A 24,523-nucleotide genomic window follows, 5' to 3' on the forward strand; every position below is an offset into this window, starting at 1 on the left:
GAAGGTGGTCCAATAAAAGATAACACCTCCCCACCTTGTGTCTCTAAACTGTCACAAGGGTGACCAGAGAGCAAGTGTGAAAAATTGAGACAGGGGATTGGGTAATAGGCGCCTATACAAGACTAAACCCCAAATAACGGGACTGTCCCTATAAAATCGGGACATCTGGTCACCCTAGCTGTCACTGAGCAGATAATTTGAGAATCCCAGCTGTCCTGTGCTCCAAAAACTCCCATAAATTTACTAAACTGCCACAGGAAGTATATTTACAAAACATAAGTATCTATCAAATGCCTGAAATGAGGAAGTGCTGATGGCTGTAAAAGACTGCAGGAGTTGGAGGAGAAATGGTGGTGCCAGAGTATTTGCTGTTGCACCAATAGCCACTTATCTATCCACAGCAGGAGTAAAGAAGGGTGCCTAGAGATACTTCCTTCACTTCCACCTCCATCTACCCAGTGCCCAGCCCAGCTTCTCAGGATTGGATGCAAGACTGAGGACTTGGGCCTTAATTTCAAGACTTTGAGAAATTTATACAAACCACCGCATGAGACAGCAATAAATGATTGATGGCTGTACGCAGATATCCATAGCCTCTGACCGGCTGGTCGTCTTTCCTAAGGAAGCATAGGAGCTCTTATTCAGACTCCAGTAGCAATCTCTATTACCCTTTAAACAAAGCTGTGTGAAAATAACCAATTTTCACTTGGTAAAATGTTTACTGCAAAAACATGAAAAGTTATATGATGTTACAGGAAAATTAGTTCTGGTCAAAGAGAAATTGTCATTCACTTCAGTGAGCTCATGAAACACACAGGAACTCTCAGGATTTTTGAGAGATCTGCTTAATTTTTATGGAATTTGCACAGGAGATGATTCCATATGACCATAGGTGCCAATTTCCACTGTTCCCGGTGGGTGCTTGACCCCCACCCCTGGCCCTGGCCTCACCCCTGCACCGCCCTCACCCCGCCCCCATTCCACCCCCTTCCCCCAAGTCCCCGCCCCTGCCCTGCCTCTTCTCCGCCTACTCCCCTGAGCGCGCCACATCCCCGCTTCTCCCCCCTCCCTCCTGGAAAGTCCTAAGCGTTGGGAGGTAGGTGGAGGAGCGAGGATGCGGTGCGCTGGGGGGGAGGGGAGGTGTAGGGTGGGAGGGGAGCTTGGCACCCACTAATTTTTCCACGGAGTCGGCGCCTATGCATAAGATGTGCCTGTTTCCATTTTTGCCAGTGAAAACTGCTTTTTACCCTGATGAAACTGGGAGTGGAATGTTTGCTGAAACAAACGGCTTTCTCAGACAAACTGATTAGGAGGAGAGATCTGGAAACGGGGGGAAATGGAAGCAAAAACTGCTAAATATTTTCCATTTTGGTTGACTGGCAAATATATGAATCTTTTTGCTGGTTTTAGTAGCAGTGAGAATTTTTTCCTCACTGATGTAGAAACCCTGACACCAAATAAGGTAGAAGACTTAGGAAGGTTGAAAGTTGAGTCCTGAATTAATTAGAACACAGTGATTATCCCAAGGAGGACGTACCCAGCTTGGAGGGAAAAAATGTGAATGTAATCACACGATTTTATAACTTCATTAAAAAGCAAAGACCCACCAAGTTGAGCCATAGAAAAAGGCTATTTACACAAAGTGTTAGGAGCCACCTGCACAGTCTGAAGGGAGCTGTGGGATGCTGGCGTTTGTGCTCCTTTTAACATATTTTACACTCATTCCACCTGTAGGACAGCAGTAGGAATTCTATGTGCAGGAACTAGTGTTGCAGAGGCCCTGAATATAGCCACTCTTCAATATCCATTTGTTTATTTGAATAACAATGGCCCCATCCCACTCCCATTGAAGTCAATGGCAAAATTCCTATTGATTTAAATGGAACAGAATCAGGCCCAGAATTTTGCTGCAGGCTTTCAGCTGACTACTCTGTATAATATATTATATCATAATGTACCGGCTGGAATTCATAGCCTTTCTCTGACAATTAACCAGACACTGCTCTGATTGTCTGCAGGGAGTCATGCAGGGTACGGTCCCCTACCTTGGCACCTTTCTTACAGACCTGACCATGCTTGACACAGCGCTGCAGGACTACATAGAGGTAGGTTTGTGCAGCTTCTTGAAGTATAACCCCTCTCCCTGCAGTTGTGATAATTGGGCCAGCAAATTTACTAGCCACCACTGAGGACAAATCCTGATGGTTCTGTATGTTTCACTTTTGTCACATCCTCATATGAAACATTCACAGACGTATAGAGGAGTTTGCAGTGTCAAAAGTTATAGATGGGGAGGATGAGCAATATTTTTATTAGGAAAAAAAGATCTCTACTGAATTTAATAATGGAGCTTATTTACTAGGACATTAAGTGTGGTACTTTATGCTCAAAATTTATGTTTTGCTTGAAAAAATCCTAATGAGAGTATAAAAGTTTTTATTATTTTATTTTATTTAAAACTTTTATAAAAATATAAACTTCCCCCCTCCGTGTTGGGAAACTCAACACCACAAAATTGTCTTAAGTTCAGCTCTTCAACTTGAGAAGTTAAGTTCTTCAACATGCTCTTACATCATTTTGTAATTGTTTGAGCACTGAAGGCCTTTGTGGGCAGGGCCGGCTCTAGGCACCAGCAAAACAAGCTGGTGCTTGGGGCGGCACATTTTTAGGGGCGGCATGGCCGGCGCCAGAATGCTGCCCCTAAAAATGTGCCCCGGCCGCCCTAGCTCACCTCCGCTGCTGCTGCCGCTACTCGCCCTCCCTCCCAGGCTCTCAAGCCTGGGAGGGAGGGGAAGACTCCGAGTGGCTGCGGCGCGGGCGCCGCTTCTCCCCCTCCCTCCTAGGCTTGAGAGCCTGGGGGGAGGAGGCAGGGAAGGGGCAGAGTTGAGGCGGGGCTGGGGATGGGGTAATTAAAAAACGGGGGGGGCGCGGCCAAAATTGTTTTTGCCTTGGGCGGCAAAAATCCTAGAGCCGGCCCTGTTTGTGGGTAAGGATTCTCCCTCCTCTTCAGCTGGCCAATCTTAGTGTAGGCAGGGAAGGACAGGCCCAAGAGATCCTGACCAGGGGGCAGAGGTTCCATAGCAGGGGTCGGCAATGTTTGGCACGCGGCTCACCAGGGTAAGCACCCTGGCGGGCCGGGCCAGTTTATTTACCTGCTGACGTGGCAGGTTTGGCCGATCGCGGCCCCCACTGGCCGCGGTTCGCCGTCCTGGGCCAATGGGGGCGGTGGGAAGCCGCGGCCAGCACATCCCTCGCCCACGCCGCTTCTCGCCGCCCCCATTGGCCCGGGACTGCGAACCACGGCCAGTGGGGCCCGCGATTGGCCAAACCTGCCGCGTCAGCAGGTAAATAAACTGGCCCGGCCCGCCAGGGTGCTTACCCTGGTGAGCCGCGTGCCAAACGTTGCCGACCCCTGTTCCATAGTATTCCAAAGGTGAATAGAATGGATGGATCTGAGGATGAAGGAGAGAATTGGACAAATCACAGGTGAATTATGAGTGAATGGGACACGTGTGGCCAGGTGAGTGTGAGTGTGACCAAGGATCAATGAAAGAGAATATGGGGGGTGATTTGCAGGAAAATGGGTTGCACTTTAGGGTTAGCATTTTAAAACTTGGCTGTTTGAAGCTGGCTCCTAAATCCTTATTTGGGCACCTATATAAAAATGGTCTGGTTTTCAGAAGTTTTAAACCCCTCAAATCCCAGGGAAGTCATTGGGAGCTGCAAATACTCAAAACCTTTTGAAAATCAGCACACTTTTTTGGGTGCTTTAATATGGAATTAGGAGCTACACTTGAGGTATTCAAGTTTGAATATTTTGGTATTGGTGTTTGTAGTGAGGATGGGCTAGAATGTTTTTGGCTGGGCTAGTAAATTTTCTTGATAGTTTTGCAAGGATCATCTAAAGGAAGCAGCTGTGACTCAGAATACACACAACACTTAATTCTGTACTGGGTTTGTTTGCCAGTTGTGTGTGTATATGTATCCATGTGTGTTCACTTGGTGCTTACAAACTCAAGGTTTGGGAACACTGGCTTGAGCCACTTGTAGTGCAGGCAGAAGTCAAGCAGATTTCTCACACACAAAGTTCTGACAGCACACATCAGTTCCAACATTGGAACTTCCTTCTTAATCAAACTGCCATTCAGTCCAGAGACAGAGCTCCAGTAGGGCCTAGCATGCAACTGCCAAATTCTTTACCAATCAGAAAACTCAGGTCTCTAGAAGGTCCTTGCTCAAAGAGACCATATGATTGAATTCAGCACTTCTTTCACTCTCTGACTTTATTACACTGCTGTTGAATATATGCACGTTGGATTCTTCAGTGGTTCCTGTTTTCTTTGCTTCATACAGGGTGGGCTGATAAACTTTGAGAAGAGGAGACGGGTAAGTCTGAACTCCTTCCATGACTAGCATTTTGCTGCCACCCTGTTGTAGGGAATCCAGCTTGTACTTTACTTTAGGGACTTACTCTTTTCCCCTGGTGCATTCCCAACTACCATTGACTTCAATGGGCGTTACCTGCAAATAAGGATAGAACAGTAGACCGCTATGTGTGTGAGCCCACACAAGCCTGAAGAGACTGGGGAGTGAAGGAAGGACTGCCAATTATTAGATGGGTGCTACAGGGGAAAGGAAGTCCTAAGCACTAGTCAATATACTTCTAGAACATTTATGCATGGGAACTGTACATTCACTGCCTATGAGCATCAGTGGAAGAAGTCTGTTATCTCATAAATCCAACGTATCTACAGCAGAACAGACCTGCTAGTAAGTGAAGTTTGCTTTTTAGAAAGCATAGCATGAGTCTCGTAAACTTCCTTAGTTTGCTGCATTAATCTGCTTCATTGGATCCAAAGAAAGGATGCGGAGGAGAATGAAAGGGTGATACGGGGCGGAGAAATAAATGCTCTCAGCCTGCCCTTTCAGTCTGCCCTGCATTGGTTGCACAGATAAAGAGGTAAGGAAAAGCCGCGTAGAAGGCAATGTGCTTGGGTCATATCTGTCTGAATAAAGACAAACCAAAGGCAAATCTCCTTTTCAGGGACTCAATGCAGACTTTGATTTTTGATGTGATAAGGCCCATTTCCTTACTCTTAACTGATTCCTAGCTCCATAAACCACATTTTAAACTTCCCTTTTATTTATGACTGGGTGGCTCAGCGTATTGATAGTGGGGCACAAAAGCACCTGTGACTAAGTCGCCGGCCCAGTTCAGCCCAGCTTGGTAGTAAATGAAAGTTGTTGCCATCTGATGGTTGGTTGGTAGTCTCAATCCAGTTCCTAGGTGCTGAGTCTGCCCTGCCTTCCACCCTGTGCTGTAATTTACCCCTCAGCAAAGCATGTGTAAAACAATACCAAATCCAAATTCTCCATTCGTTCACACCAGGGGTAGCATGTCACACTCACGTTACACAAGTATAAATGGCTGCACAACATAGAAGGCAGTGGAAGGCAGATTTCTTCATCAGTCAACACTATGGACACCCTTGTTTGTAGTCTCAGCAATGAAAGGACCGAATAAGCACAGAGAATGAACTCCCTCTAAGGGTGGTCCATCTGGGTCAGGGATGAGGCATCTGAGTGGGACAGTGTGTGGAAGCTTTTGCTGCTATTTTCCATGATGTCCCTAGTCTATGACTTCAGTGTGCAGCACTGTCATTCTGGCATCTTATGCCAGTGCTAAACTCACATTAGAGTTTGTCTCTCTCAAAATCAGTCGTACTGAAAGGCAGAGTTCCTGGTGTTGGGAGATTGTCCTATTTTTCCATATTTTAACCTGTGGAGCTTTGATGAAACTTGCAAAAACCCAAAACCTGTTTGGGAAAACAAAAGATGGATTTTGTTGTTGAAAAACTGCTTTGTGGTGTCTAAAATTGCCTGGGTATTCAGTTAAGAATGAAGCAGTCTTTAGTTTGTCCTGTGGTTATTGGTGCGTGTGTTCTGCCCACTTATCCTTGCTTTGTATGTGAATGAGTCTGTATTTGGCTTTGTTTTGATTTCTAATTAAAATTCCTATTTGATTATTTGTTTCTTTAGGAGTTTGAAGTAATTGCCCAAATTAAGCTCTTGCAATCTTCCTGTAATAGCTATTGCATGACGCCAGACCAAAAATTCATCCGATGGTTCAGGAGACAGCGGCTGTTAACAGAGGAGGAGAGGTGAGACTATCAATGCACTCAAGGGAGCATGTTTTTCATGTCCAGCCTCCCATCTATGTGTATGACCTATGTCTGGCTTAGATAGTCTCATAGTAATTTAAATATACTGTAAATTAAGGATACAGCATGTATGTGTGCCTTTTAGCACACAGCTGGTGAAAACTTGGTTAACACTTTGCAGGATTTAGCTTTGAGACTGGGAATTTGGTTTTCAACTTTAAAATGTTATAGCGTGTTGTGTCTGACCTGTATGTCTGTCAGTCTGTGTGTGTGCATACATATACACTCAGTATTACCTAGAGGTGTGAACCTATGATACATACTTCACAGTACTATAAAATTCATCGTCAAAGGACACCGATTTCAACTTAAACAGAGTGACAGTGTTCAGTCCCATCCTGCACAGTATATAATCCCTTTTCTTAGATTGCTTTTATGATATAGTTAATATGATCAAAAAACCACATTTGAATTCTTTTTAAACTATTGTAAAAAAAGCAAATACTCCTTTCCTCAAGGTACAATGCGTGCAGGCTGATGTTTCTCTGTGCTGCATTGCGGTAATCTCTTGTTGAAACTGGAGTAACTGAATATCTCTCTCTTTAAATTATTGCTAGTCTGAGGCCATATTGCATGATGATAAAATGATATTTAACTCCCTCAAACAAATAAATCTTCCCTGTTGTAGTTATGGCCTCTCATGTGAGATAGAAGCAGCTGCTGACACTAACACCACGTCACCGAAACCTCGGAAGAGTATGGTGAAGAGACTCAGCTTGTGAGTATGACAGAAGGAGTAATGGCATCTGGTGAATTAGTAGAGGAATGACCTGAATAAATCAAACAAGAAAAACGTATTCCACCAGACAAGGAACTTGGCAGGGAATCTGATCACTTTAAAGGGACATTGTCAGCTAAAAGTTCATAATTACATCTGCAAGTGTTTATTGAATTATTGTTCCAGGTAATACTTATGATGACTACAGCTGAAAAAGATTAGAAACAAATCATTCAGTGGTTACCAGCCTTTTTGGGGTATAGGAGAAGTAACAAATTTAGGGCCCACTTATAAACTCAGTGGCGCTGATGTTGCTCAGGAATAACGTCACCAAATACAATGGAATTATACCGTGCAAAAGCAGAGTAAATGAGATCAGACTGAGGCCCACAGTTGGTTTAATTTATTGTATGTGCAAAAATTTTCTGCAGAATTTTAACATGAAAATTAGAATCACCTAATTTATTTATTTAAAAAATTAAAAAGTCTCCATGCGCTGCCCTCAACCCTGCCCCAAGCACCGACTCCGCAGCTCCCATTGGCCAGGAACCATGACCAATGGGAGCTGCGGGAGAAGTGCCTGCAGGCAGGGGCAGTGCGCTGAGCCACCTGGCTGCCCCTGAGCCTAGGTGCTGGACATGCCGGTCGCTTCCGGGAGCTGCTTGAGGTAAGCGCCACCCGGAGCCTGCACCCCTCACCTCCTCCCGCACCCTAACCCCCAGCCCTGAGCCCCCTCCCGCACCCAAACTCCCTCCCAAAGCCCGCACCCCCTCCTACACCCCAACCCCTTGCCTCAGCCCTGAGCTCCCTCCTGCACCCAAACTCCCTCCCAGAGCCCACACCCCCTCCTGCACCCCTGCCCCAGGCTCAGCCCGGAGCCCCCACCCACACTCCGAACCCCTCAGCCCCAACCCCCAGCCCAGAGCCCGCAGCCCAATCCCCTGCCCCAGCCCGGTGAAAGTGAGAGGGAGAGTAAGCAACAGAGGGAGGGGGGGATGGACTGAGCAGGGGTGGGGCCTCAGAGAAGGGGCAGGACAGGGGCGAGGCCTCGGGAAGGGGTGGGACAGGGGGCGGGGCAAGGGTGTTTGGGTTTGTGCAATTAGACAGTTGGCAACCCTAAAATCATCCTGTAAGGTAGGTACATACTATCAACCCAGTCAAACGTTCAGTCTAGTTCAGACAGATGATCAGGAAATGTTGCTTAGCAATTCAAGCACAAGATTGTGGAGAGGGGCGAAAGAGCATGGAGCCAAGAGTTGGCTAAAGAGACAAAGATTAGGGAAAGGAAACAATAAAGAGAGAGGATCTGAAGGAATGTAGGGAAAACGGGGGGAAATGGGAGCAGAAATCAAGGGGGCTCAGCAAAAATGTGTAGAGCCTCAAAGGTGAGTGTGATATGAGAGAAGACAGGAAAATATTCATGGAGGGGTGACGTGGTCAGGACAAGAGGAGAAGATGAATTTTACAGCCAACATCAGAATTAATATGAAGACGAAACCTGTCTATTAACTCCTCCTTTCCTGCCTTGGTCTTTCACCTGGCTTCCTCAGAACAGTGGACAAACATAAATTCCATGCAAGCTCTGTGGCAATCTAGGATCCTCAGCAATAGACTCTTGATGGCTGAGTATGTCAGTTCTGGTCCTCATAAGATCAGGGTAGCTGTTTGGACAGGAAAGTGTTTGTGTTTGGTTTTGTCCCTTGGAGTTGGTTATGAAGAGGTGTGGGAATGGCAGAGTTGGAGACTGAAGCTGCTGTGTCTGAATCAAGTTGTCTCTCTAACTCTCTCTCCCTGGCATTGTGCCTAAACTGGGTATGGTAAGTGTCACTGTTGAGTACTGGGTTTATCCTTCTATTTCCCACCATATTTCAATGTAGCTCTTGTATTATAAATTAGCATAGAATAGTTAGGCTGAGGTATTTGTGTTTGCTGTGTAATCTTTGTTTTAAAAATTGTGGTACCTGCAATCTGAATATATTTTGCAAATTAATACTATAATAGTGCTTGGCATAATTCTTCCCTGGACGTTACATGGCACCATTCTGGGTTCTGTCCACTGATGAGATGCCTTGTCAGCACCCAACTTAATTTGCCTCACCCCTTCAACATATTGTTATACCAAATTAAATTCCCTCTAGACTCCTTAGACTGACTTAGACCCAAACTCAGAGGTGAGTTTAAGTGAATCTCCAAGAATATAAAATCATGTAATTTACACCTTCTTCTGGCCTTCTCATTGTATGTATAAATTATATCCATTTAGAGTCTTAGAGAGAAATTAATCTCTGGTGTAACCCTGTTGAAGTCATTAAAGTCGCACAAGGGATGAATTTGGCATTTGTAGGCTTAGTTTGAATCCTTTATTCGGTTAGATTCCCACCCACTCACTGACGTGTCTTAACCCTTAATCTCTCTTCTGAATTTTGCCCCACCCCCCAAGTCTGAGTGCAAGAGATTCTAAGATGATGTAATTCACATGTCAGAGGGGTCAGAAAAGAAGCAAGAAAAGCAACTAACAGAGAGTTTAGAAATGTGTGAGCTGAAGTAGGCTTACTTTAATTTACCTTTTCCCGGCTCATTGGTGTGTAAGTTACACCAAATTAATCACTCATTGATCAGTTGATTTAAATAACTGTAATGGAGTCTAACTTACACCACCTAGTACATTACCCCTGACTCTGGCTCTGTGGTTGGAGAGTGTGTGTGTGTGTGTGTGTGTGTGTGTATTATATATTATTGGGGTACTAATGTGTTGGTGTTTAAGGAATTCTTATGGCAAATCTTACATATAATATGGATGGAGCCAGGACACCAGACCACTTGAGAAACAAAATAACACACTGGACATATGAATCAAGCGTCATCTCTTTGATCAGTCCAGCAACATTCTGTAGTTGTATTATTTACGTGGTATATTTTGGGTTCTTTGCCAGACTGTTTCTGGGAGCAGATGTGATCACCAATAGCACACCCACCAAAGAGCAGCCCAAATCTACTCCAAGTGGGAGCTCTGGTGAAAGCATGGATTCTGTCAGTGTATCATCGTGTGAGTCGAACCACTCTGAGGGCGAAGAAGTCTGCATCACCCCCATAGACACTCCTGATGAGCCTCAGAAAAAGGTACAGTGTAGACCCTTAGTTCAGAAGGCTTGCAGCATGAATACCCCTGATGAATAGTTGACCCTTCTAGTATAAGCAATAGCTGAAATTTCAGTTGCATTGCACACTCATGTCTACTCTTATAACTGACCAAGGCTCTACTTTCAAGGAAATGGGAGTATCCTTAAAAATAGATGTGATGAAAGTAGAAAAGATCCAGGTCAGGCTTTTTATACGATTCCTTTTATGAGCAGCTTTTGGGTGTTGCCAGATCTATAGCATGTACACAGGGGGAATTTTTAATTTCTTGGGATCAGCTTTTCTTGTGGGGTCTGGAGGGATTTTTAGGTAGTCATGTGCCCATGTAACTGCACTAGATCTGTCTCTCTCAACACACCAGTTGTGGGAGTGACAGAGCTGTCTGTAATGGCATGTTTATGCTGGGAGGTTATTGGCTTCCTGGCAGTGGGACCAACAGACTGAAGAGTGTGTGCGCAAATATCAGATTGCTTGCGGTGTTCCTGAGGCCCAGTGGATGGGATAATGGCAGTGAGAGGCAGGGCCTAGAGGATTTCCATTCTCCCTTTTTTTAAAAACCAGGGAGGCAAAGCCTTGTGGAGGTGAATGGAACCAGCAACAAGCATTTCCTCCTGGAACTTCTCAGGTTGAATGAGCTCATCTGCACTTAGCCTTAGGGTAGCTGGACTTTCTATTGAGCCCCTGGTTCTGCTACAGAGTTGCCTCCAGTGGTTCAGCTGCCTCCAGTGGTTCAGCATGGTGAAAATGGCTATGTCCTCACTTCAGAAAAGGCAGGGTTTTTTACAATGCAATAGCTCACCCACATTAACTACACTGCTGTAAAACCCTGGTAGAGGAAGGCTCCTGTGGTTTTTACCGTGAGGGAGCTAGGTGAGGTCAACACTATCCCCCTGCTTGTGGTTGACCTCACCTAGTTCGCCATGCAGTAAAACTGCTGTGCTTTGTCTCCACTAGGATTTTACAGCAGGATAGCTAATGTGCATTTGTTATTCTGCTGTAAAACCACACCAGTTTTTGGCAATGAAGACAAAGCCTAAAGCACTGTGCAGGGGAAGCTGGGGACGTGTGGAAGTGGGTAGCCGCACTGACACAAAAAGGTGTGGGTAAATGATTCACAATAAGGTAGAAAACATTCTGCAGGCCCTGGGGAGACTCCACCAATATGGCAGGAGGAGAGAAGAAAATATCAAAATGAGAAGCCAATCAGAGGGGAATTGGAGAAGGGAAAAACCAACAGTGAGGCCTTGTCTACACACACACTTGCACCGGTTTAATTAAACTGCTTCAGTCAAACTGGTGCAAGCCCCTCTGTGGACTCTCTTATTTCAGTGTAAGAGTCCTTTGAGTGATTGCACATGTGCATTCCACTCTTGGTGTCTGTGCCCTCAGTGCACGGCCCTCGGAAACTTTTTCCCTCAGCGGCACCCATTGGGTGGCTCAAGCTCCCCCTGCTGCCGCATGCCACTGCATGCAAGTATAAAGGGCAGAGCTGCTCCTTGTCCTTCTTACGGCCCACGATGGTCATTGGATCTCTGTTCTATACCAGAGCAGTTATCCTCTTGGCCTTTGTAAACATAGTCTGAGCGTGTGTATATACATATATATAGTTAGTCCTATTCTCACCCACCGCAATGCTCGTTAGACGTGACAGCAGCTAATCAGAGAGAGCGTTAAGTGCACCAGGCTGCTACCCTCAAATCAAAGGCTGAGTTGCCAGTGAGGAAAAGGGTGTTTTGGGGATATTTGACTGTTTGTGTTTCACCTAATAAAAGAGCCCACTTCCCTTTGATTTCTGCTGACGTACCCCTGCTGTTCGGGAGCTTTTTCCTAAACCAGTTTTCTTCTGCAGTCTGGCATCCCACAACTTCCTTTGGTTCGTTGTATCTGCTGCCACCTGCTGGTCTGTTCTCCAAGGAGCAGCAGAAAACGAAAAGGGTATATAGTAGTGGAGTCCAGCAGCACCCATACCGGACAGGGTTGGCGGGTGGGAAAGTTTTTAATGTGAATAGTAAATTGTCAGATTACTCCTTGCAGAGGTGAGAATGCCACTAAGAACTTTAGAAACCTGGCATATATTTTACAATAACTGAATTCCTGATTGTGCCTCTCTTGCCCCTCCCCCACCCCAGAAATGACAATTCCATGGTCATGTTTCTAATTGTATGTTGTTTTTTCTTATTTTTTTTTTCATTACTTAGCTCTCTGAATCCTCCTCCTCTTGTTCCTCCATCCATTCCATGGACACGTCTTCCTCAGGGGTGTCATCTTTAACCAACACTATCTCACCCCCTCCTTCCTTAACCTCCAATCCCAAGATCCACAAGCGCTCCATCTCCGTCACATCCATTACCTCAGCAGTATTGCCTCCTGTTTACAACCAGCAGAACGAAGACATGTGCATCATCCGGATCAGCATAGAAGACAACAATGGCAATATGTACAAGAGTATCATGGTCAGTGATGTGGAAGAGCTAAATGTTTTTATTAGTACTGAGATGTTTTTGTTCAGGGTGACCAATTATATGCAAGGTCTCAGCCTTGGTGCAAATCAAAGCAGCTAAGATTTTAAATGCTAAGGGCCACATCATGCCCTTGATTCTTGCATTCCAGTATTCACAGTATGTTCCATCTTCTGAACTCCCCCTGGGGTTTCAGTTGGCTCCAGTTCATTGCTTGTCCCAAATTGTTGTGTCATGCTAGTGGTAAATGTGCACTGCATTCCACTTTTAGCGGTAGCTGCATTTAGTAATGGACACTCCCACTGCTCCACACACCCATTCCTCCCCCCACACACATCCCTCTTGAGTTTCAGTTCTTTTGAGTGAAAGATGTTATTTAAACAATACCTAGCACTTAGCTATATAGGGATCTCAAAGGGCATATAATTGTAAGGTGGTGTTATAATACAATATCTTTCTATCATATCGAATCTATTTCTAATGCATCCATCATTATGATATTTGGATTTTAATCATAATCTTTGTCCCAAATTCAAAGTTTTATTTGTATTTATTATAATTAGTAGAAAAATCAAAATAAGTCTTGTGAAAATTTCAAACAGGGTTTTATTGTATGGGTTTTGGAAACTGTATCTATTTTTAGTTTATCAAAATTTTCCCCAGAGATTTTCAACAACTGTAATAAAAACACTTTTTTTCAGTATCAAAGACTAAAATTTTTAAAAATAAATATTTTTGATTTTGAAAAAATCTCATCACATGATTGAGCGGATGAGTCAAAACTGGCACTGGAAAGGAAGCCCTGAAGCTAGAAAACCAAAATGGCAAATGGAACCCCCCTCTCTCCCCAAACCATAAATAATTAAAAACAATAAAGGAAAATTGAGAATGAAAATTTTTAAAAAGGAAAAATACTGAGAATATAAGAATATTTTTCTGAAAATTTCATTGTGAAAAATGTCCAAATTTCATCCCAATTTTCTCCAAATGAAAAATGTTAACCAGTTCCGGTGTTAGTTTGGGGGATGGAAGATACAAATAACAAATTTTTATACTTGAGGTTTGAAACTCAAAGAAGGAATGTGGCAGGTTTGACTGAGATTGAATGGGCCAATTATCTGCCTGGAGGGAATTTTTTTTTTCTCAGTACCCCCTGAAACTAGTGACTGTACAATGGAAGGTCTGACAAGCTGTTGAACTGAGCAGTGTTCCCTCTATAATGAAAACTACCAGCAAGTGCAGCAATGCTTCCATCCTATAGCTCCATTTGGAATCCCTCTCATCCAGGTATAGATGATCCTCTGTGAAACATTTCCATTTAAAGGGAAACTGTCAAGATATAAACCATGGACCAGATGCGCAGCCGTGCAGCTGCTGCTGGCACAAAGTGGTAGCAAAGCTAATGGATCTAAGCAATGCTCTGATGGCACAGGATTGCTATAGTCGCTTCTTTATTACTCCCTCATTCCAGCTTGCAGCAGAGTGGTCATGACTGGGACTCTGTTATGTCCAGGGGATCCCAGTTGATTGAATGATCTCATACAGCTAGAGACATAGAAGAGAGCAGCCTTCATGGTGGTCTCTTATATCAGGGACTGACAAGACTTAGAGGCTCTAGGATTGGTGGCAGCATATACAACAAAGCATGTACAACAACATTTTGTAAATGTCACTATTGACGATGCTATCAGTAAAAACAACAAGGAGTACTTGTGGCACCTTAGAGACTAACACTAAAACCCACTTCATCAGATGCATGGAGTGGAAAATACAGTAGAGAGGTATAAATACACAGTACATGAAAAGATGGGAGTTGCCTTCTCAAGTGGGGGATCAGTGCTAACGAGCCAATTCAGTTAAGGTGGAAGTGGGCTATTCTCAACAGTAGAATACCAAGGGAGGGAAAATCACTTTTGTAGTGGTAATGAGGCCAATGTAATCAGGATGGCTCATTTCAAACAGTTGACAAGAAGGTGTGAGTATCAGCAGGGGGAAATTAGTTTTGTCAACTGTTTGAAATGGGCCACCCTGATTACATTGGCCTCATTACCACTACAGACCAACCTGGCTACCACTCTGAAACCTGATGCTATCAGTGTTTCTCTGGACTGGGCCATTTTCCTATGTTGACTTCTTTACATACCTCACTTATGCCTCACCCACAAGCCATGGAACAAACACTCCATGTATTTATTTATATATTTTTGAATGGGTGAACCAAATAAATATTTTGCAGCTTGCAGGACACCTTTTTTTAAAGGAATTGATCCCTCAGGTGCTGCAAAGAGCAGTGAACTATGGGCCTGAACCAAATCTCACTGAAGACTATGGGAATTTTTCTACTGATTTCAGTGTGCTTCAGATGACGCCCTAGATTCATAGATTCATAGATTCTAGGACTGGAAGGGACCTCGAGAGGTCATCGAGTCCAGTCCCCTGCCCTCTTGGCAGGACCAAATACTGTTAGTTCAGTTAGTTCAGAACAAGTGACACTTCCACGGCAGACTGCAAACTAGGTACAAGGCCAAAAAATCTTCACAAGGTTTCAAAGCAAGTATTTACCCCCATTAGATTCCAAATTAATTGCTGCCTATGAGCAACAGATGGAGAAATTATTTATGTGGAAATTTTAAGCCTAGTACAAATGACACCTCATCTCTCAACACATTTGCTCAAGGGAGCTGATTATGTTATTTACTGATCTCTCAGTCGGTGCAGTATCTATCTTCCTGCATAAAACAAATTATTTCAAAAAAGTCATAAGTAGCACATTTTAGTGCCCACCAATAGCTACTATCTAATTCCTAAGAGGCAATAGTTTCTTAGTGCTTTGGGAAACTCACCCCCAGACCCAGTGATGCATTCAAAGCAGACTTTTATACATCAGTTACAATGTTTAGATAATAAGTAAAGTGAAGAAGAAAAAATCCTCATTGCAAAATTCTTTTTCCAGTTGACTAGCCAAGACAAGACTCCGGCTGTCATTCAGAGAGCTATGTCAAAACACAACCTGGAGGCTGACCCAGTCGAGGATTATGAACTTGTTCAGGTCATCGCTGAGGACAAAGGTAAGAAAACACCAATGCTTGCTGCTTAAAAAGCTCTTCAGATTTTGCAGGAAGAAAGTGAATATGAAGCAACTTCAGAAACACAAGTGGATTTTTCTTCAGACAGCCAGTTTCGGTAGATCTGTGATTGATTCATTGATCACTACAGGCCTGTCCTCCGCTTTGAACATGAGCAAATGCAGAATGGGAGGACGTACAGTCCGAGATCCCAGCTTCAGAGTGTAAAGAGATGTGAAGTTAGGGCCATACGGGAATGAACAAAGAGCTGGGAGTGTAGCATGCAGATTCCATGCTGCCAAAAAATCACAGGGAACACCTGGCCATTTCCCTGAGATCTCAGGACATATGATTTGCCTAGCTGCATACTCCTCCCAGCCTGCCCCTGCACTGACAGCATGGCAGTTTCCCATTAGCTGGACTCCACCACCTATGTGTTCCCACCCTCTTCAATGGCATGTGCAAGCCACCACGGGGAAGTTTGTCCTGCCTTGAACAGCAGTGGTCTCTGCAGCAATTTGCAATGAAAATTCTCTTGCAGTACAGCACAGAGAGCAGCTGCTCCCTGGCTCCCCCTCACTCAGCCAGGCCGGATTCCTTTTTATCCACAGAGCATTGAACACAGAGGGTTAGTGTGCAGGTATTTCCTCGCCCTGCACCCTCACCTTCTGGCTGTCTGACTTCACTATCCTTTGAGTCCCTACCATGGTACAGAGTGGAGTGAAGCGGAGCCTCCCTGCCTCCCTATATAATACAGATCCATGAAGTAGCCAGCATGACAAATCAGATAGGCACGTGCAAAGCAATGCCTCCGTGCAGGAACATAAGAGTTGCCACACTCAAACAGACTATCTGGAGGTCTGTCTAGTCTACTGTCCTGGCTCTCTCAGTGGCCAGTACTAGATGCTTTTAGCCTTCCTAAATTCCCAGCAGTTTCAAAGGGGCACAATATACTTTACTTCCTGTTCTTAATTGCTGTGCATTATGGCTGCACACTGTTAAATAGATGTGCTTCACCCCAAACAAGGCTACGCTTCAGTGATCACTGAAATGATTCCTCTACTGCAGGGGTAGGCAACCTATGGCACGCGTGCCAAAGGCGGCACACGAGCTGATTTTCAGTGGCGCTCACACTGCCCGGGTCCTGGCCACCGGTCCAGGGGGGGTCTGCATTTTAATTTAATTTTAAATTGAAGCCTCGTAAACATTTTTAAAACCTTATTTACTTTACATACAACAATAGTTTAGTTATATATTATAGATTTATAGAAAGAGACCTTCTAAAAACGTTAAAATGTATTACTGGCATGCGAAACCTTAAATTAGAGTGAATAAATGAAGACTGGGCACACAACTTCTGAAAGGTTGCCGACCCCTGCTCTACTGTATGCAGTTTGTGAATCTATTGGTAAAGCATATTAAGATCCTTTTCCATATAAGATCATTATTATGTATTATTACTAGAGTTAAAGATCAGGTGGCTAAAGCATAGTTTAGAGTCACTATAGGGATGATGTAAAAATGTTTTTTATACCTTTGTGCTTCGACCCTGATTCAGCAAGGTACTAGGTATGTGCCTAAATTTGCAGCATGTAATTCCACTGGTGTCAACTTAATGCCCCTACTAGCTCTCTATGAATTCTGTCCTATTAATGTGCTGAATTAAAAGTAAGATGTTACTCCTGTAATCCCTGGAAGCCCATTCAGGTGCAGAACAAACTGGATTCTCTTCTGCCTAATGAATCCTCTACAAACTTGTCATCTAAGCTCTGGTTTTGAATCCTTATTCTGAGCGATGGATGTAAGAGGCAGAAAGAACCCAGCCAGGTTTGTCAGATGCCAGGTGGAGTTCTAGGTCTGGTAGTTAGAGAAGGCTTGTTTGAACCTATAAATTGAGCTGATTTGAACTGCTACCGAAGGATAATGACCCATGATGTGAGTGCTGTGCTCTCACATTTCTAACCATGACCTCCATGTCAGGAAATCACTATATTAGCAAAGCTCTGCCTCATTCCCCAGGATCAGTCAGTCGTGCTATGCAGACCCAAGGATGTATACCAGACATGAAAAAGCAGCTCTCTCTGAGAGCCTTTTCATTAGTATCTGTTGGAGGCATTCCTGCCCGCCCCTTCCTCCCTGCCCAGGGCAAACCTCGTGGGACACTTCATGACTATGCAAAAGAGGGAATGATTTATTTAGGGCTGTGAAATTGCATTTAGTCTCAGCTGCTGCAGAGATTCCTTGGGCTGCCACGCAGGGAAGCTATTTATTGATAGTCTACTAGCCAGATTTATAAAGGGGTCTTGTTAATGAGTTAGGGTAACCCATCAGCTAGAAAAATGTCATTGCTATCACAGCCTAGGCACATATCTGGTGATCGTCAACAGGGCGGCTGTAGATGGTGGAAGTGGTGCCGTTTTTCTGTATCACGTAATGTATAAACATTTTCAGGCATCCAATCCAAAAAAATTGTTAAATAGCAAAAAGGGCCATTACTCGAAGAAACATAGTCTGATTGATTTTGACCAAAATTGGCAGATAGCTGCATTATCAATTGTATTTAGAAGCTGTGTACTTAAAGTAGACTCATAGACTTTAAGGTCAGAAGGGACCATTATGATCAAAGTAGTACTGTTTTGGAAAAATTGGGAAATATTTAGCCCCATGTGATATACTTTATGCATTTTCACATACTTTTTTGCCATCGGTTAAAGCAAAAGTCTGTAGTCATACAACAGTATGAGCTTGTTTGTACCATGTAATTTATCAAAATAATTGTCATTCTTTGTAGCATGGATTGATTTGAGGGGGAAAAATTGCTATTTTACATTTTATGAATATTGGCTACTGTCCAATGACTCCTTCACTGGCAACTGATGTTAACACAGTGCACACCATGATGAAATATTTTCAGGATATGTTCCACTCTCTGAGCCAAAACTGGACCTATGTCGTGTATGGTGAAACAATCTACTGCAAAGCACTGTTGATTAAATGGAGGAATCAAAACAGATTTGACAATGACCACCTTGAGATGGGAGGCATTCATCATGCAGCAAATTTCATGGGTGATACAGCATCTATGGTGCTTCAGCCATGCTCTAAGAGGGAAGGCATATAACCATGGCATTAGAATCCATAAACGTATGAATGAGGCGATGACTTGCTTGAAGTGGGTGGCACTTGGCAATTCCATGAACATTGATGTTCTCCCAGAAGATAAGAAGAGACACATCTTGGAGAAGGCTCGAACACACATTGAAGCTTTTGAAGATGTGGAGCGGGCACACTGAGAAAACAGATTGGAAGCACGGAATGCTCTGGCAGACTTGATGAACAGCTCCCAAGCATTGCACCAGCTCATGGACACTTACTTTACCCAAGGGAAAAACTGTTCAGATACATTTCCATCCTGGGAAAACTAGGTAACACATTGCTCCCAACCACTGATGGATTACATAGCAGCAAAGAGAGGCAATAACAAGTCCATGGAGCTTGAGACATTTTCTGAGATGATCCCACTATGACAGTGTGGTCATATGAATTATGCCAGATGGGTTGTGTAAGTGTTAGCAGAAGCCAGATCTCTGGAGGAGGAGGAGAAGCCACATATATATCATGCCCTAGCTGATAGTCAGGAAGCAAGGTACCAGACTGCCAGACTCTTCAGTGGGGTACTTACACCGTGACATGGCCATTGAGCAATCTCTGAACAAGGACTGTAGGAATCATCAGCATCTTTGCACAAAAGATACGGCTCTGACCGAGGATTACCTGACTGCACGTTTTAAGGCAGCTGTAACAGCTGTGACAAAACAAAGGTGTGGAATTCAGCCTTCGATCTCCACAAAGAAGCTACTACAAAACACATGGCTGCAGATGAAATTGCTGTCCAAAGTATTAAAAAGTGACTGAAAGAATGACAAATCCGTTTAGCATTGAACCTGGAACAAGCCCACACAACAGTCACTTGTGAACGTTGCAACATCTACTGTGGGCCCACCTGAAAGTGGGGAAGGTTTGTGCATGATGAGAGAGACTGGCACGCGATAAATGAAGCTGTTTGTAACCAGGAGGCTGCAAAGGGGCGAGGGAGACCTCTTTGAGCTTATAGAAAGGCATAATCTCAAATCATTTGGTAGTCTCAACAAAACAATCAAACAAAAGAAGAAGCAGTCAGCACAAGCGATAACTATTGATCGTCAGATATTCAGCAAGCTGACAGGTTTTTTGCCCAATCCAGAGATGTTGATATCCAGGGTCTGATGACACGTGAGCTGGCACCTGTCCCACTTTCCCTCTTCAACTTGGGTGGATCTCTAAGAAAGGCCCAAAAGAGCAACACACTGTCTTGGCTGGAGAAAAATCTGTCAATGGTTGAGCTACCAGCATCTGATGAGCGAACGTCAGCTATTCTTGAACTCGGGATGCTTCTGCTGATGGTGTGCAATGATACTGCCAAGTGCAAAACTACTGGGGAGCTGTCTGATCAGCTGCTGCACACTATCCTCAGACTGCAATGTCCATACACTGCTATTGTGGGGGACAATTATGCAAATGAAGAATCAATCAAATCTGGTGAGGGAGCCCGCAGGGGGAATGTCCAAATGCAAGACGTTCGGAGCCCCTACTCTGTTCATTAGCAAAGCAATGCTTGCAGATGATATCAAATTCAAAGAATAAATCTAACATTGCAAACTTTCTCCTCAGTGACTGGATTGTGGAGTGTGGACAGAGATTGTCACCTGGTCGTTACATATAATGACCTGTCATTTATAAACTTGCTCCCAGTACCTACAGCATGAGCAGTTTTCAGGGCAAAGAGCAGATATGCTCAAGATGATATGACAGTCTAGAAGGGTTAGTTAACAAAGAACCGAGCAGTAGCTGAATCAAGTAGTCCTTGCTCAGGATCACTAGCAAGATTTGAAGGTAGGTACCTGAGGTCCAACCCAACTACAGCTTTTTCAGAATCAGCAGCCTCTGGCTAACAGGTATCTTTATTGTACTGTAGTACAATCAGCAAGCATCTCTGGCTAAAGTGTGCTACAAGTTTTTGCTAAGAACACCAAAGCAAGTGAGAAACTGCCATCACCTTCAGGCAGCACCTGAAATGTGTAAATTATAATTCATAGACAGGAAATCATGCAACAGTTCAGTATCTTTAGGTGGCCCCTGTCAACAGATGGGTGATGGATAGCATGGGACATCTTGTTCCTCAAATGTTGGTTCTGCCACCTGCTCCAGAAACCATCTTTGCCTTTATGCAGCATAGCTGGGAAAGTATCTGTGCAACAAAGAGATGCAAATACCACCACGAAGATTTGGTGTGCTGCAGCGCACTCAGTTGTGACAGTGACGAGTGTAGCAGAAGAGCACTGAATACATCAGAGACCGATTCTGAGGGGGAGTGGAAATGGTTCAGCTATCTGCAAATTACTGAGACTGTTTTTGAGAAGAAATATAGCTCTGGGGAGTGTTGTATTAGACATTCAGTAGGTCATAGTTATATGTAGGTGTTATATAAGAGTATACGGTTATACTTTGTTGTTTACACAATATATTCACATAAGATAGTCTATAGTCCTTCTACTACGAATCATTACTGTTTGTAGAAGTAGTTTACATGTATTGTCACTGCATTCAGTGATGGTAAGATGATCATTACAGTTGTACCACATGTGCTTTAGGCTTATGTCTCTGGCCGAGTAGATAATGTAAAAAATATGTTTTGTAATTAAGGGGTAGGGAGGCTTAGTATCTGCATAGATTCATAAAAATAGCAGACAAAACAAATCTTTGCTCACATCAGTCTATTCTATAAATGATGACAGATGTTTTGAGGTATTACATGGCACAAACAAGCTCTTGCTATCATGCGACTACAGGCTTTTACTCTAACTGAAGGCAAAAAAGTACAGGAAAATGCACACATATTATCAGGGGCTAAATATGTCCCAAACTTCCCAAAGCAGTACTATTTTGAGGGCATTGGTGCATTATCAATTTATTTAGAAGCTTTCTGCCAATTTTGGTCAAAATTAAAGTCTGCGTTATGGCCCTTTTTGTGATTTTCATGACATTTTTTCCAATTGGATGCTGATAACGTTTAAACATTATGGTATATAGGAAAACGGCTCCACTTACAACATCTACATCCACGCTGGTGTGATGACCACCACATATGTGCCTAACAGGGGGTAGCAATGACATGGTTACCTCTTAGTGTCCAAAACAGGTGCGGGCTGGTAGACTATGAGAAAAAGTCCCTAACGTAGTCCGCCTGGAAAGCTTTTTTCCTATTAGTATATTTTACAGTGACACCTCACTGGTTCTCTTTTCTGGTAAGTCTCCCTACCGTGACATGCATTAGTGGTGGTGGTATGTGTTGAGAGTGGCAGCAGCTGGAGGTGATGCAGTGCTCACCCTGAGAAATACAGTTTCAATAGTCAGACAGAACTGCAGTGGGAGAGCCAGGCCCAGAACCTACAAACCACTTATGCACGTGCTTTGCTTTACTCATCTAATGTTTGCAGGATTAGGGCTTAAGAGTGTCTGGGGTTTTATTTTATTTTATTTTTTTGCGGGGGCTCAGGGCAGGGGTGCAGGGAGTCTATCAAAATCACTGAACACGTCTGCAGCGGGGACGGGGTTGTTACAGCTTCACATAAAAGGTAAAGCCAAATTCTATTAATAAAAACATCAAAGACATGCCCACACCCAAAGCCTACCAAACCACACACATCAAAATGCACTAAAAGCACATTAAGATTGCAAGGACAAGCACTTGACAGTTAGGAAATGTCAGACTTACAGTTTCCTATGCTGCAACCCTAATTCAGACCCCTTGCTCATCCGCATTATGCTAGTCTTTAATTACATGATCACGTCCTATTCCCCCCCCCCCCACTGGAGTCTGAATTATAGTTCCATGGGCAACTAGTAAATGCCAGTTTTACAACTTTCAAGGGCTTGACTTTGCAACCTAAATAATGTTTTTTAATTTAGCTTTTTTGTCACCATAACATGTCCCTGTTCACAAGGGGAAAGTCTGAGAGGACAAAATGCACAGCTGCCAAATCAGAGTCGCATGTGGGCATTGCAGCCAGATGCCGACATGAGATTTCTTTTCATGCTAGTAACTGTAGTATCAATACTATAGCACATCACCACTGACTTTGTTTCCTCTCTTTGCAGAGTTAGTCATCCCCGACAGTGCTAATGTATTTTATGCCATGAACAGCCAGGTGAACTTTGACTTCATCCTACGGAAAAAAAACTCCCTTGATGGGCAAGTGAAGATGCGGAGCCGATCTAGTTTGACACTTCCCAGAACTGCCAAAAGGGGGTGCTGGACTAATAGACACAGCAAAATCACACTTTGAAGAGAATGAGCTAACACAAAGGAGATTTGGTTTAGAAAAACGAAAAGACCTTTGATACCATCCAGTATTACAAAGTCACGGAAGATGAAGGTGTCAGTGTTTGACTTTGGAAAGATTTGAGACTGGAATGCAAAGTGTGCATTCACTATAGATACAGATAGAGATGAACATCGAGAGAGACAGAGAGATTTATGGGACAGTCACTATGGAAATATATTTTGCACATTGGCCTAGGAAGGTGAGGTCACATATACAGGGAAAAATGGAATTGCCAACCAATCTTATCTTAAGAATTCCACATAAGCTAAATCTCCTCCTTGGAAAACAGATTCTCCTTTGTGCCAGTATTACCTAGAACAAGAACTTTAAATTTATTTTTATACATTGGAGAAGAAAACTGTTGCAATTAAATTCCACCTGAATCAAGCAGGAGGATCTGAGCAGCCGTCAGCTGAATGATAACACCGATTTCCAAAGGGTGTGGATGAGTTGATGGCTGCTAGTTCCTCACCCTGTCTGACAAGTGTTTCCTCCAGGAGGCTTTCACATCTGTGAAGAAGAAAGGAGGGTTGAGCCTCTCCCAAAACCCTAGTCTAGAGACACAAGGAAGTATTCAATTGTGTGCACGTAGGTTGGTTTCACAGAACTGACAAACATTTTTTGCAGTTGTTCAAAGCCAGAAAATACATTTTGGGGTTTTTCCAAAGAACATTAAGAAAATGGGCCACGGTTGCTTTTGGATGAATGTCATGTTTTGTTAATGAGCAAGGCAAGGAAACTCAACCAACATTACTTCTCTGGACCTTGTTCACATCTTAATGCCACTACAGTGTGTTCCTTAGGCTTACCTAATCTGTTTAACAGGAATCAAGGCCTTTTGCATGTACAGTTGCAAGTTCTCCAAATTCACTGATGTACCTCGTTGTAATGTGCAATCCCTCTTCAGGTGCAGAACTCTACATTAATCCACATTGATTCAGTGAGAGGCAACTATATTATTTTGTGTTTTAAAAGTGGCATAAGACAGACATGTTTATTATTCAGTGCCCAAAATTACCACAGATCTTATAAACTTGTAGCATTATTATACATAATCTTCAACCACCACCCTCTCTTATATGCTTCTATTAACTGAATAGTTTCCTGACATGGTACATCCTTCCAGATGGAATAGAGAATTTAACCTCCTGAAAAGGCTCCCCTAGCTGCTATTCTCTGTGAAACTTTAAATGACGCATTTCTTAACTCGAAGATACAAGTCTCCCTTCAGAACACATAAATAATTAAAAGGTCACATAAAAGATTTTAATTGAAAGCCATAAATGACACATTGGATTGTAAGCAACACTCACAGAACAGATTGTCTTTTCAGAATACTAAAGTTGGTTAAAATTAACTCAGATCTTGAATTTTATACAAGTCTGGAGCATGTTTTACCAGTTCTGTAGCACTGATTGTCAAAGCTGGGCCTAGATTCCATTACCAAATAGCCATGATGTACCAATAAATGTCTTAAATGGTGTTGGGTCTTTACTAT

General features: G+C 43.5%; 1 protein-coding gene across 2 annotated transcripts in view; it reads left to right on the plus strand.

Annotated features, from left to right (window-relative positions):
• Positions 1 to 24,251, plus strand: part of LOC112113454 (ral guanine nucleotide dissociation stimulator-like 1) — a 101,870-nt gene extending 77,619 nt beyond the window's left edge. For both annotated transcript variants that reach the window (XM_024209740.2, XM_024209741.2), the window contains 8 exons: positions 2,019 to 2,105; positions 4,354 to 4,386; positions 6,040 to 6,161; positions 6,850 to 6,939; positions 9,873 to 10,059; positions 12,276 to 12,530; positions 15,490 to 15,604; positions 22,799 to 24,251. In XM_024209740.2, coding sequence (XP_024065508.1) covers positions 2,019 to 2,105; positions 4,354 to 4,386; positions 6,040 to 6,161; positions 6,850 to 6,939; positions 9,873 to 10,059; positions 12,276 to 12,530; positions 15,490 to 15,604; positions 22,799 to 22,986 — 1,077 coding nt within the window. In that variant the 3' untranslated portion in view covers positions 22,987 to 24,251. The remainder of the gene's footprint in view (positions 1 to 2,018; positions 2,106 to 4,353; positions 4,387 to 6,039; positions 6,162 to 6,849; positions 6,940 to 9,872; positions 10,060 to 12,275; positions 12,531 to 15,489; positions 15,605 to 22,798) is intronic.
• Positions 24,252 to 24,523: the final 272 nt, after the last annotated feature.

This window comes from Terrapene carolina, unplaced genomic scaffold (assembly GCF_002925995.2).
Source record: "Terrapene carolina triunguis isolate 2854851 unplaced genomic scaffold, T_m_triunguis-2.0 Scaffold211, whole genome shotgun sequence".
NCBI lineage: Eukaryota > Metazoa > Chordata > Testudines > Emydidae > Terrapene > Terrapene triunguis.